Source organism: Gopherus evgoodei, unplaced genomic scaffold, assembly GCF_007399415.2.
Source record: "Gopherus evgoodei ecotype Sinaloan lineage unplaced genomic scaffold, rGopEvg1_v1.p scaffold_129_arrow_ctg1, whole genome shotgun sequence".
NCBI classification, from domain to species: Eukaryota; Metazoa; Chordata; order Testudines; family Testudinidae; genus Gopherus; species Gopherus evgoodei.
Window position 1 is genome coordinate 96,586 of NW_022059792.1, and position 14,315 is coordinate 110,900.

The following is a 14,315-nucleotide window of genomic DNA, read 5'->3' on the forward strand; positions in this document are numbered from 1 at the left end:
AAGTGAAAAGGAAACCTGCAGACCCATAGCCTTTATTTAGGCATGGGTGTTTTAATAACCCGTAAGTGTGCAAAAACAGTTTAGGGCTATAAAACTAACGTGTTGTAACAAAAAAAGGTTTTTTTTAATTTTAGGCTAACGCGAATCATTTTAAAGTAAAAACAGCAGGCTTTTGCAGCAGAGCGGCTGTCAGCAAAAACAGCCTCTGTAAGTCAGTAAATTAAAAATAAAAAGAACAAAACGTAAGAAGGTCTTCATTTAAAGCAAAATAGGTATTAAAAAGCATACTAACTTACTTACTATTAAAACTAAGCTTTTTAACCATTAAAGTTTAAAAGCTAAAGTGTGTAACCAAAAACCTTCCCGCCTTTTTTAAAAACCGACTAAGACAACTCCCCCCCCCCTCCGCCCTTATCTAAACAGCCAGAGCCTTCGGCTTTTTTTTTAACCCTGTAACAAAAGCTATATACCGTTTTAAAATGTGTTTTTAAAGTAATACCTAATTTTTAACTTATTAACAATGTAAAATAAGTTTTGTAAAAGTTTAAGGTGGTTTATTTTTAAATTAGCAGTTTTGTTTTAAAAACCAAGGACGTATAACATATTTAAAAAATACAGGTTGCAGTTTTTAAAAACTTTTTGGTTACAAAGCTGTAAATAGGTATATTACCATTTACAAAGGCTTTTTATTAACTGTTTAAACACCTTGACTATAAAAAATAACATTGTTAGCCATTAAAGCTAAAGTATGTGGCACCCCCCAAAACTACACCCGCCTTTTTTCCTAGAAAAGGGCCCTTTACACACCCTGTTTTTTTAAAGAAACACCTTTTTAAATATTAATTTTGGGTGTGGGGGGCAAAACCTTTTTTTTAAAAAAGCAGGTTTAAACCTATAAATAGGGGGACAAAAAAACTGAACAAGGCTGTTAAAGAAATATTGCTAATACAAGACTTCTACCGTTATGAGGAGCAACAACATGGTAAGAAACCTTACTATAATTTGTATGGGCCGCCAAAATATTATAACAGCGTTATGCTTAGTTAAAAGCCAACATTTTTTTCTTTTAAATAGGACGAGAACTTTTTTCTTGACATTCCAGATGCCGCGCTAGAAGCTTTAAATTTTGGTAAGCCAATTAATATGCTACACAAGTATAATTTATTTTTAAGAAAAAAAAGGTTTTAAAAATTTTTATTTTTTTAATTTAGAACAAGATGGAAGTCAAAACCCCCCAATAGGTTTTCCTGAAATTACAGACGAAGGTGTGAACTGTTTTTTAAATATGTGGTTTTTTTAAAATTGACGTTGGAAATAGTGTGCATTTTAGTGGGTTGTTTGTTATTGTTAGGGAAAAAAACCCTTAAAGGTTTTACTGTACAAAAACTGCCGTTGTACAGCCCCAAGGGGGAATGTAAACTAAAAGAGCGCTTTATTTTGTACATTATACTTAAACACGGTTTTTAGCCCCCTTATTGCAAAAACGTTTTTAAAATATATATACATTTGGGGGACATGTTTGTTGTTGTTAGTAAAAAAAACAAACCCCGTGCTAAAAAACATTTTTATGTGTATCGGCAGACTTATCAAGCGTTATTCCTCAAGAAGAAATGTTGAAGGGAAGAGCGCTTAAAGGGGCCAAGAAATTTCCATCTGAGGCAGCTGCAGTCGGAAGCAAGGGTATTAAGCACACCGATTTTGAACAGCCCTGCACGTCCAAATCCCTTATTGCCCAAAGCCCGCAACCTTTAAAGAGGGGCAAAAAATTTCCCTCTGAGGCAGCTGCAGTCGGAAGCAAGGGTATTAAGCACACCGATTTTGAACAGCCCTGTACGTCTAAATCCCTTATTGAACAAAGCCAGCCGGCATTAAAAAAGGCCAAAAAGTCTACCTCTAAAACAGCATCCGTTCTCAGGGCGGGGGGAAAGGGGCTCAGACACCCCGCTTTTGAACCGCCCAAAGCTACCTCTACAACTTTCAAAAACCTTGGTAAGCGAGGCGGAGGCGGTAAAGCCCCTCGTTTTCAACAGACCTGTGCCTCCCCGACCCAATCAGCTTTAAAAATAAACAACTCTGTAGAAGGAACCGTGTCCAGGGGTGGGTTCGAGCAGGGTGAAGAAGTTAACCCCCAAGCTCTCGGAACCCGCAAAACCCTTGCTACAAATAATCTTCCTGTGGGGCTGGCCGCATCAGTTGCTGCTTGTAACGAGCTGTTTAGTGTTTGTTCATCTTTAAAGCGTTTAATAGATAAAAAGTTTTCAAAGCTAATTCTTGAGGTATTTCAAAAACAAAATTTTCCAGAAGAAAGGGTTGTTTTAGACCAAAAAATAGCAGACACCCGGGCACTAATTGAAAAGGTGGAAAGCGCGTTAAAGGGGGAAGGAAGAGGGTGACTACACATGAAACCTAAAAATGTAAAAAGGGATTGGAAAAAAAAATGGAAAAAATCTAAAATGTTAAGAAGGCTTTTGGCAAAAAGAATAAAAAAAGCCAAAGCTATTTTAAAAAAACAACCCCCAACCAAGAAAGGGAAATAGACCCTCCCACCCCTTCTTCTTCTTCTGAAGGTCCAGATTCCCCCGCTCCTGATACACCACCAGAGGTGTATTTGGAGCGTGTAAGACATTGGATAAGACCCCGAAGAGAGTTTAACGCATATGAATATTTTCAGGAATTTCGTTTTGCTAATTTGGACAGAATAACGGGGTTCACAGAAGCCATGGCGGCCATCGACTTTGCTATTCAAAATTTGCTAGATGATATTAATAATCAGGTGGGTCCTGAAGATTTTGTACAGCTACGCTTAGATGCCCTGGGGCTAAATCACCCGCTCTTTTCTTTACGGAGGCCTTGGGAAAATTTAAACGCCATAGATTTTTTAAATAACATCATTAATGTGTTGCAAAGTAATGCAGAGATTGTGGGGTCCGGAACTTTACGCCTGGTTGTTACAATAATTAGAAACAGGCTTGGTGGAGTTGGGTCTGTAAGACCCCTAAAAACTATTACGTACAGTAAAATTATTGAAAAAAAAAGAAAACATTTAATTGATTTAAATAATCAGGGTAACAACTTATGTTTTGCCGGTAGCGTGCTGGGTCTTTTATCAGATAAAAAACTTACAGATGCAGAGCTTTTAGAGGGGGCCAAACACCTTCATCAGGAGTTGGGGTTTTCGGACCAAAAAATGATTAGCTTGACAGACGTGAGCTCTTTCGAAGAGCGCTTGGGGGTAGCTATTACCGTTTTGTATTATGAAAATGGAAATTGGTGTTTTTTTACAACTGGGGGTGTACAGCGTTCCCAAACTGTTTTTGTTTTGTTACATAACAAACATTTTTACGGTATTTTAAATATTAAAGCCTTTATAGGCGCCCCGTATTTGTGCAACTACTGTTACGCTCCCTATAGCCACAAACACCAGCACGCCTGTAAAAACCACTGCCGTACGTGTAATAGCGCCGAGTGCCTCGAAGTGGCCGGTGAAAAAAAAAGATGCCCCAAATGTAAGCTGTTCTGCAGGTCTGACGACTGTTTAGAAAGGCACAGCGCTTTGGCGACCAGCGGTAAAGTTGATTGTAAAAACAGAATTTTTTGCGATAAATGCGGCTTCTACATGGTTAAAAATCACCAGTGTAGAAGCAAAAAGTGTCCCCAGTGCCATCAAAAAACCGACAACATAGAGGGTCACGAGTGTTATATGCGTAATATTTGGTCTCCAGAAGAGGGAAAGGATTATGTGTTTTATGATTTTGAATGTATGCAGGAAACGGGGGTACACGTGCCAAATTATGTTTATGCTTTGCATTTAAATAAAGAAACTAGCTGGGAATTTAAGGGGGAAGAATGCATTAGCGAGTTTGTTTTAACCTTTGTAGACAAGCGCTTTAAGGGATACACTTTTATTGCTCATAACGCTAAAGGTTACGATAGTTATTTTATTCTGAGGCAGTTAATTAAAGAAAAAATGGCTGTTAGCACCGTAACGCAAGGGGGAAAACTTATTTGCGTGACGGTGGTAAACTCAGCCATTAAATTTATAGATTCTTTAAATTTTCTCCCCATGAAACTTAGCAAGTTACCCAAAGCTATGGGGTTTGAGGAAGCGAAGGGGTACTTTCCGCACTTTTTTAACACCGTTAAAAATCAAAACTATGTGGGACCTATGCCCGAAATAGAGTACTTTGGAGTAGACTACATGATGCCTGAAGAAAAAAAAGAATTTTTAAACTGGTACCAACACAACCGCCAAAACAGCTTTGATCTTCAAAAAGAACTACGCTATTATTGTCAAAAAGATGTTGAAATTTTGCGAGAGGCTTGCGACCGGTTCAGAAACGAAGTTATAAAAATGACAGAAAAGCAAATTGTTAAAAACCCCGGAAAGGATAATGAGGAAGTGGTTACTAAGTGTATAGATCCCTTTCAGCACCTCACATTGGCCTCGGTTTGCATGGCCATGTACCGGTTTAATTTTTTAAAGCCGCAAACCATAGCGCTTTTGCCGTTAGACAATTACCACAAACAGCAGAAGAGATATTCCACGCCGGCCATTCAGTGGTTGATGTACGTAGCCCACACTGAAAATATATACATTCAACACGCTTTGCAGGGTGGCGAGTTTAAAACTGGGTCCTATTTTTTGGACGGTTACGCCGTTATAGCTGGTAAACCCACGGCCTTTGAATTCAACGGGTGTTTTTTTCACGGGTGCCCCATTTGCTATTGCGAAAATGATTACAACCCGTTGCTTAAGGCAACCTACGGACAGCTGTACAACCGAACCATTATTAAGGCTGAATTTTTAAAAAGCCAGGGGTTTGAGGTAAGGACCGTGTGGGAACACGAGTGGCAGGCCATGCTAGCAAACGATAACCGGGTGGAAAATTTTTTACGAGAAAAAAAGCTGCCACAGCCTTTGGTTCCTAGAGACGCCCTTTACGGTGGTAGAACAAACGCCATTTGCCTTTATTACAAACCGCAGCCCGGGGAGCAGGTTCATTACTACGATTTTACCAGCCTCTACCCATTTGTTAACAAAACTAAACAGTACCCCGTGGGACATCCCGTTATTGTGTATGAGGGTTTTGGGGATATCGGCCAGTACTTTGGCATAGCCAAGGTTAAAGTGTACCCTCCAAGAGGTTTGTATTTTCCCGTGTTACCATACAGGGTTGATGGTAAACTAATGTTTCCCCTGTGCGCCCTTTGTGCAGAAACAAAACAAAAGGATCCCTGCGGGCACTGTCAGGAGGAGAGGGCTTTAACAGGTACTTGGTGCACAATAGAGTTGGTGGAGGCTTTAAACAAAGGGTACAAAATCGCTGAAATTTATGAAGTCTGGCATTTTAACCGCTCTTCAGATGCCCTGTTTTCAGACTATATTAAAACACACCTAAGACAAAAACAAGAGGCCTCGGGGTTTCCTCACTGGTGTACGGACAAGCTTAAAAAAGAACAGTACGTTAAAGAGTACCGTGAAAAAGAAGGTGTGTGTCTGCGTCTAAACAAAATTAAGGTAAACCCCGCAAAAAGACAAATTTCAAAGCTGTTTTTAAATTCCTTGTGGGGAAAATTTGGTCAGCGAACAAATTTGACTAACACTAGTATAGTAACGGACCCGGACGAGCTCTTTAAGTACGTTTTTGTACCTTATTACGATGTGTCATCGTGCGAGTTTATCGATGATGATACAGCCGTAGTGTCTTGGAAGTACGCAAAAGAACACTGCACCCATTCCAGCAACACTAACGTGTTTATATCGTGCTTTACCACCGCTTATGCTCGGTTAGAGCTTTACCGCTTGTTAGATCGTTTACAGCAGCGGTGTCTTTATCATGATATGGATTCTGTAATTTTTGTAAGTAAAGAAGGGGAGTGGAATCCACCCCTAGGGGATTATTTAGGAGATTTAACTAGCGAAATACCCCCAGATGAACACATTGTGGAGTTTGTGTCCGCGGGGCCTAAAACATACGGGTACAAACTGTCCAGCGGTAAAACCTCTATGAAATTAAAAGGAATCACACTTAACTCAGGAAACAGTGAAAAAATTAATTTTGAAAGCTTAAAAGAACTCGTCTGGGATTACCCCGCGGGAGAGGACCCAAAAGAAATCGTAATACAGCAGCCAGGAATCGTAAGGGTAAAAAAACACTGGTTAATAGAAACAAGAACTCTTAAAAAAAACCAAAAAGTCATTTATGACAAAAGAGCTCTCGAGGAGGCTTTTAAAACTTTGCCGTACGGGTATTAATTATTATGAAAAACCACGTTCAGTTTGTTCATCCCTTTTCCTGTTTGCTTTGTGGGCCCTCAAATTCTGGAAAATCATATTTTATAAAACAGTTGTTAGAAAATGGTCATAAACTGTTATCATGTATGCCTGAAAATATTGTGTGGTGTTATAGCTGTTGGCAACCGCTGTATACAGAGTTGCTGCAAAAATTTTCATGTATTACATTTTTGGAAGGTTTACCTAATACTTTTAATGATGAACATTTATTTCCTAGTAATAAAGTGAATATGGTTATTATAGATGATTTAATGGAGTCTGCTTCTGAGAGTGGTGAAATTGAAAAAGCCTTTACAAAATACGTACACCACAAAAACTTAAGTATTATGTACATTGTGCAAAATATGTTTTGTCAGGGAAAAAAAGCCGTACAATTAATTTAAATACTAAATATATGGTTCTTTTTAAAAACCCCCGCGATAAACTACAAGTCACCACTTTGGCCCGGCAAATGTACCCTGGTAAAACACAATTTTTTTGGAGGCTTCTGAGGACGCTACCAAAACCCCTTCGCGTATCTGCTGGTGGATTTAAACGCTTCAAGCGCCCGAAAACCTCAGGTTAAGAACAGGTCTTTTCCCACAGACCTGGCCCTGTGCATACCCTTAAAAAAAACCCATAAAAAATAGTTATTATTTATTAATCTTCCATTTTAAAAAAAATCGCTACCCGAACAAACATGTCTTAACCGTGTGCAAAAAAACCTGGCTCTTTTAAAATTTCTTATCAAAGCCAAGCCGCCTCAAAGAAAGGCTATTCTCTGTACGGCGTCTGACGACCTAGTAGCGGCCATCTCAGAAATAGCGCTTAACACTTTAAAAGGAAACATTCCTCTAAAACCTCGACAAATAAGCATCCTTAAAAAAACCGAAAAATTATTAAAAAGCTAAGCGATAAAAAGCTATCCCTAAAAAGAAAAAAGGTTATTGTAAAACAAACCGGTGGCTTTATTGGCCCTTTGTTAAGCTTTGCACTTCCCCTGCTGTCAAGCCTTTTAATTAACAGATAATGGAACACGCCGAAAAAATGTACCTTATTCCTAGCCACCAGTTAGAACAAATAAAGCGGGCTTCTAGCGATGAAGAAAATATCAGAACCACAACCAGTCGCCAATTGGATTCAGAAATGAAAGACATTCTTCAAAGAACCGGTTTATCCGACTACGAAAAGGCTAAACTCTACGAGGCGGTCCTGCAAAGATACCTGGTATTGGCCAAGCGTGGTGAGATGGAAAAGACTAAAATAAACCTTTTTTTTTCCCCTGAGCAAGAGCAAGAGCAAGAGGAGCTTCAACCTCCTAACGTTCAGGGGGATGTATCGGACTTTGTTATTCAGGAGGTGTTGGAGGGGGTAAATCCTCGCTATAAAAAAAAAGCTGAAATATTGTTAAATAAGCTTAAACAGCGTAAAGATGTGTCTTCTTGGGCTGATAAAGGCCGTTTTGTGTACCGGGGGAAGGCGATTGAGGGGTCTCACATGCTTGATTTAGTCAGAGGGGTAACCGGCTCTTATTCTTTCGCTAACAAGAGGACTCCTAAAGGGTGGCATGTTTTTATGAAAGCCTTGGCAGAGCTAAACGTGCCTACGACCGTCGTAGGGCATGTTACCAATAAACAATTTTTAGAGCGTCTAAAAATAGGGCTAAAGCCGGTCAAGGCCACAAGTAATGCCGCCCCTTTTAAAAGCGTCCCTGTTAAAAAACGAAAAATCGACTGGTTAACAATGTAAAATAAAAGACGTAAACAAAATTTAAAATTGTGTTTTATTGATGCACCTCTTTAAACACACGACAAGATAAACACGTTTGAACATGTTGAAACATGCTTAAAACAGGTCTGGGCATGCCGGGTCTTTTTCCTTTTACAAATCGCACCACCAAGCGGTCATTTTCTGGTAAATCATCGGAGTACAATTTTAAAATACAATCAAAAGATAAACCCTTATTACGTTGTTTTTAAAAAAAAATACAATGATAACCGCAGGTTACAGCTAGGGGGTCCTGTAGTTGTCTCTGATGAAACACAACCTCATCACAGTTACGGTTTAAAAAAGTCATAATAGACTTAGGGAAAAAGTTACTGTCTGGGGAAAAACCGTAGGAGTCAAAAAACTCACCGGGCCCACGTTTCGGTAAATAAAGGGCCAGCCAATGTTCCCCGGGTAACTTATGGGGGTGGGTGTTAACAATAAGCCCCAAAGGTCTTCCGGACACAAAACTTTTCGGAAGCAAATCGCTAGAAAAAACATCTAAAAAAGAAGGGTCCTTTGATAAAATATCTCGTAGCTGCACAGTGTTCATGATTACATATAGTCAAACAGAACGTTTCTTCTATGATTTACTTCGAGCACGTTATCAAAAACCCCATACACTATCATGTTAACCGTAGAGGACAAAGCCGTTGCAAACCGAATTTCCGCTCTCAGGTTTCCAGTTTTAATTAAAGAATAATGGTCGGCGCACTCCTGATCCGGGGTCAAATCAAAGGCGTACAGCGTATAGCCCTGGGCAAATTCATCGCGGTTAATTAAGAGCGATCGATCTTTTACATATTTTCCAGTAGCCTGCACGAGCTGCATATACTCCCTCACGCAGTTTCCATTTTCAAAATCAGGTTGTAGGGGTTTTGCTGGCACCTGTTCGCCATCCACATACAAGGCCACAAAATTAATGTTATAATGTTTAAAGTTAAAAGGGTTTTTAATGTAGCTGCCGCTGAAGGCGTCGTTATCTATAAAACCGATTACTAGCTGCTTGGGTAGCTGCCCCCAAAAAAAGGTTTTCCTGGTTACTGACACGACTGCCGGCCGGTATGCTAAACACCTTATGCTTACCCGGTCTACGGGATACTTAGCGTTGGCGGTCATTAAAGCTTCAGCCATGCCCCAAACGAACTCCCGGGTTACTTTTAGCACGATTTTACAAACAAGGACGCCGAAATAATGTGTACTTTATAATTCTCGGTTTTCAGTGCCCGCTCATGAGGCAAAAAACATCTTTGCTACGTGTTAGTTTAATTTTTAAATCCACACCGTTTAGCAGTAGATTTTCTTGAAAAAAACAAATCGCTGTGTAAAGGTCCCAACAAATCCAGCTTCCTGCTGCCGGCCGTTAGTTCGGCCCTGCGTATAAACCCCTCATTGGCCTGGCCGACCAAAAGGGTGCTTTCGTGGCCCTCTGCCGTGTCTTTATAAAATCCGCCTGTCGAAAACTGCGTAGCGAGGGTGTCGTGGCTGTAGTTTAAAATTAGCTCTATTAAGGCTCTGTAAGGGTAACAATTGTTGCTCTGGCTAATAAGACGATCGCCTAAAGTAACATCCAGCTGGTTAAATAGAGTGGCGATGGGGTAGTTTGTTAGGGCCACCCGGGCATCATCATCAATGTCTGATCCGTCTTCTTTTATCACCTTGCAGCACACGTACAGCAGCGTGTTGTTAAGGTCTAAGTAATGATCCCCATGTCCCGAAATAAAAAATTCAAGAGGGGCGTTTACCGTTAAAGCGGCCAAAGGAGGCACCTCTACGTAAAAGCTATTTTCAATACTGGTTTGTGTGGGGGCTATTTGAAATAAATCCAGCTCCGATTTGGTGCATTCGTCAGAGCCACAATGAATAAAAGCCATTTTAAAATATATCCCTTTTATCGCGGGTAACGCGACGCTTCCTCTTCTTAGGACGCCTTTTTGGTATATGGCTAAGACCTCTTCTCACAGCTTTTTTTTTTTTTAAGGGTCTAGGTGGGCCTTTAAAGGGCTGGCGCAACGCTGCTCTTTTTCCTCTCATTACCACTAAACCGGAACCTTCCTGTGCTCCTATTTTGTTTATAACTGCGCTAGACACGTGATTTACGACGTCTCTGGTTATATTTTTCGCGGCTGTTTTCATGTGGGGTTTAATAATGTCAAAACCTCTTTTTAAAAATGGCACGGCTTTTCTAAAAAGGCTGCGAAATATTCCTCCTAAACCTGCCCCGTACATAACGGGTAATCCTTGATATCCTGGTAAGCCATAGCCAGCTTGGGCTTTGTAGTAGTTTCTATACAAAAAGGGGTCCCCGTAGTTTTTCATAGTTACCATTCTTCAGCTTTTTGGGGACGCAAATGTAGTTTAACAATTACCTTTCCAAAACTAAATGAAACGTGTTTATTTTGATCCGTCTTTATTTCAATAGTAATGGTTCCGATGTGCTGCTTACTTACGGGGACGTAATGCGGTTTGTCATACGTTATTGTAACAAATTCGTTGTTGCTACCGCGGATGGGAACACAGCGCAACAGCGGCACATAGTAGTCCCCTACTAACTGATGTTCCACTATGTCGGTGTACACATATAAAGAGTTAAAACCCCCCGTAATGTCTGCGGGGTACGGTGCAATCCTACACGGATGATTTGAAAGCATTCCCAGTATTGTTGCCAATTTACCACCCGTGGAAAAAAAGTACTTTACATCGTTTGGTTTTAGCTGAACCCTTCTAGTCACAGGGTTGTAAATAACGTACGCATTTGGTTTTTCGGCATCTTTGTCTATATTCTTGTTGATGACTTCTATTAAATGGTGAATGCTCGAATAATAGCCGGCATCCAAGTAGTAGGTTCGAATTTTTTTTTCCGATGCTAACGTAAATGCGGTATCGAAAAGAAGCGTGTTCCAAGAGTGACAATAATGAATTTCCGATAAAGCGACATCCCAACGCCCTGTTAAATTTAAAGGCTTGGCTAGTTGTATTGTAAAATTGGAACTAGTATTTTGAGGAAAAGCCCCCGCTGAGGCGTTGCTTGGTAATGTCATGTAAAAACTTTGTTCAGTCATTTTTTATTAAAGGTCCTGCACTTGAGACGCTTTAACCCAACTATTAAATTTTTAGGCCAACCTTTCCATTTTACAAAGAAATATTTGTTTCTTCCCCGACCTTCTTTTTTTAAAATTTTTTCTACCTTGTAAAGGCGGTCCTGGTTAGGGTTTACTTTTTGTAATTCTTCAGGATAAAAAGACCCCACAACTTCCTCCCCTTCATAATCTTGTAATGCATACACCGGTCTTTGTCCTCTTAATAAAACCCGTGACACGATAAATATTTCATCGGTAAAGGTTTGCTGATACCCCTTTTCAAAAGTGCCCTTCGTTTTAGATACTCTTACGTGATCCCCTTTTTTAAAAACCACACGTTGCCTCTTTATTTTAAAACTACCCCCCGTAGACGGTTTCCACACGCTTAGCGCATTAGCTTGTGTCACGTCAATTGGGCGCCCTCTGATAGTTCTGTGATAACTTCTGTTGTAACCGTCTATGAAGGCCTGCAGCACATCAATGTAGCGAAAGGTGTTACGGGCGGTAAAATACCTCCACATTTTTGATTTTAAAGTTCTGTTAAACCTCTCCACAATTCCCGCTTTAACTTCGTTATTGGTAACAAAATGGTGTACTCCATATTGCTTAAACAAATTTTTTAAAGCTTTGTTTAAAAACTCTTTTCCTCGGTCTGTTTGTAATTTTTGAGGCACGCGCCCCTTTGAAAAAATAGCTTTAAACGCCTCTGCCACCTCTTTTCCTGTTTTATTTTTAGGGTTACCGCCCAGGCGTATTTAGACAAAATATCTATCACTGTTAAAATATATTTACGGTTGTCATTGTCTTTAGAATAGGCGGCCATATCAACCAAATCTGCCTGCCATTGCGTATCCACATTAGACACCACTGTTTTATTTCTTTTAAATTTAAGCCTTGCAGGTTTATGTAAAGCGTAAGCATCTTGATCCGCAAGCCAGGCGGAAACCTGCTTTTTGCTTAAGCTTTTACGGTGTCTTTTAGCGGCCTGAAATAAGGGTGTTATGCCCCCAAAACTACCAACTTTTTCGGGTGAGTAATAAATTTCTTTAGCAGCTTTGCCATGCTTACCCCCGTCTTGCTTTAAAACACTGTATACACAAAAGTTTGTTTCTGCTTTTGTTTTTATTTAACACAACAACGTTTATACACATTTGACTTTTAAAGCAGCAGTAAAGTAATATACGATACAATTACATACATTTTTAACGGTTAAGCAAAATAATATAAAAATTGTAATACATTTTTTTAACAATGCATTTTAATTAACATATATTTTTTAAGCCTCTAGGGTCACAACCTTGCATGTAAAAAGTTTTATAATCCATTTGGCGAACCCTGCTACATACCGCTCGGCCAGTATAGGGGGCCACCTCTTTTGACAGGTCTACCAGCAAGGCCACCGGGTCAGATGATTTTCCAACCTCCCTAATCATTTTAACAACTTTGGTTAGTAGTTTCAGTGGTTATGTTAAGCTTTTTCAGTTTGTAGCCTCAGCTATAATTACATTTACCAGCTGGGCTGCGTCAGTTTAGAAGAAATACGTCTAAGCTGTAAAATACTTCTGAGCGATCCCAAAAGATACAAGGGTGACTAAAAGGGTTGGACTTATTTACAGCGCAGGCTGCACAGTTTTCCAAAAGGTTGTTTGTTCAAACAGTGGTAAAAGGCTTTTACTACAACCGCTCTAACAATATCAACCATAACTGCATCCTCTTTTCTTCACCGCTTTCTGGTCACTCTCTTCACTTTTTACAGACTTTTTTTTAACATCTTGCTTCACACAAAAAACAACAGGTACATATTACGACTGTTCTGCTTAGAGGCTGCCTCTTTTCATCCTCTGAAGATGTCTATTAAAAACATTGTAAAAACATATTTTAAGTTTTTTGATGCAAAAATTTTAAAATAAAAAAGCCTAGAGTTTATTTGTGCTACCTCAGTCGTACCCTCGTCTGATTCTGAATTATCATCATCCTCGACTGACGCACCGTTGAACCCCATATCATCTTCCTGTTATTAAACACAAAACATATAGTTTTATTTTACCACTCTTATATATGTTTATATTTATATATATTTAAATTATTTAACTTTTACCTTGTCATGTTCTTTGGGTTTTACCATTGACACCCCGTTTGTGTCCTTTGTTTCTGAATCACCTTCATCAATCATAGTTTCGGCAGCCTATTATTAAACCAACCGTATATTAACGCTTAATTAGTGTCATGCACATATATATGCATACATATATACATATTTCATACAAGTAATACATATACATAGTGTCATACATATAAATATATTTCAAATAAGTTAAGCTGTCTTTACCTCCTCGGGTGTTTCTGTCTCTGCAACTGTTGGCAGTTTGTTACACACCAAAGCAGTAATCCGTGTACGGCCCAGGCTTGGTTATATGTTAAAAAATCAAAAGTCATTTTTTAAAAGTGGTAAATACAATAATTTTTTATATATATTTTTTTACAACTAATAAAACTTATACCGTACAAGATTCGCCATCTTTCCACAACTCGGGTCTATCGGTTGGTTTTCAACATCGCTATCCTGCGGGCTGTTCCTCGGTTGCCATGTCCTCATATATAGGTCTTCTTCCATTCCCCCCTATAAAAACAAAAAGATTTAACCCTTTATTTTTATAAAACATTTTGTAATTTTTACCAAAAAAAAAAAAGATTTACTTCTGCCTTTAGTTCTGTTTTTCCAAATCTGACAACAATTTTTTCGCACTGATTTTTTACAAACGGCTGTGGCTCCTCTTTTTTCCAGTTCTCTTTCAGAATAAAACACAGGGCTCGACAACAACCCTTTCTCGTTGGCAAAACAACTGTAAAGGAGCCTTCTTTTCTGAACACGGTTCTGGCGCACCCAGGGGCAATTCCGGCTTCTTGGCATTGTAGGTGTTTTGTACAGGGACATGCCTTTGTGTTTAGTTTCTCTGTGTTGAAAACACCCGCTCGCAAAATCACGTGTTTTTATACACAAAAACACAGCGATGGTAGACAATAACCCGGTTTTTAAAGGCTCTTGCTTAAACTCTTGAAACACTAGGATGGTTGGTTCAGGAAAATGAATTCTATGACGCTGCTTGTAAAACCACCTCTGATTGGGCCGATCCAAAAGCGGTGATAACAAGCCGGAGAGTGTCAGAAGCAGGAAATCTCCCTCATTCTACAGA

The 14,315-nt window shown here is 39.4% G+C and overlaps 1 protein-coding gene and 1 long non-coding RNA gene across 4 annotated transcripts; one reads left to right on the plus strand and one right to left on the minus strand.

Annotated features, from left to right (window-relative positions):
* The first annotated feature begins 863 nt into the window (after positions 1-863).
* Positions 864-7,733, plus strand: LOC115639806. Of its 3 annotated transcripts, XM_030542784.1 has the most exons (5): positions 864-982; positions 1,075-1,129; positions 1,212-1,265; positions 1,582-1,680; positions 7,339-7,733. In XM_030542784.1, exons 1-5 carry the CDS (start codon positions 965-967, stop codon positions 7,347-7,349), a joined length of 237 nt encoding a protein of 78 aa, XP_030398644.1. In that variant the 5' UTR covers positions 864-964; the 3' UTR covers positions 7,350-7,733. The 3 variants fall into 3 exon arrangements, with proteins under 3 accessions (XP_030398644.1, XP_030398642.1, XP_030398643.1); XM_030542782.1 differs by lacking the exon at positions 7,339-7,733 and having other exon boundaries at positions 1,582-2,494; XM_030542783.1 differs by lacking the exons at positions 1,212-1,265; positions 7,339-7,733 and having other exon boundaries at positions 1,582-2,494.
* A 5,172-nt stretch (positions 7,734-12,905) lies between these two features.
* LOC115639808 lies at positions 12,906-13,511 on the minus strand. The gene is made up of 4 exons (XR_003997748.1): positions 13,451-13,511; positions 13,220-13,306; positions 13,069-13,132; positions 12,906-12,972 (listed from the first exon to the last, which is right to left on the minus strand). It is a non-coding gene; the product is annotated as an uncharacterized LOC115639808 (long non-coding RNA).
* Between the last annotated feature and the right edge of the window lie 804 nt (positions 13,512-14,315).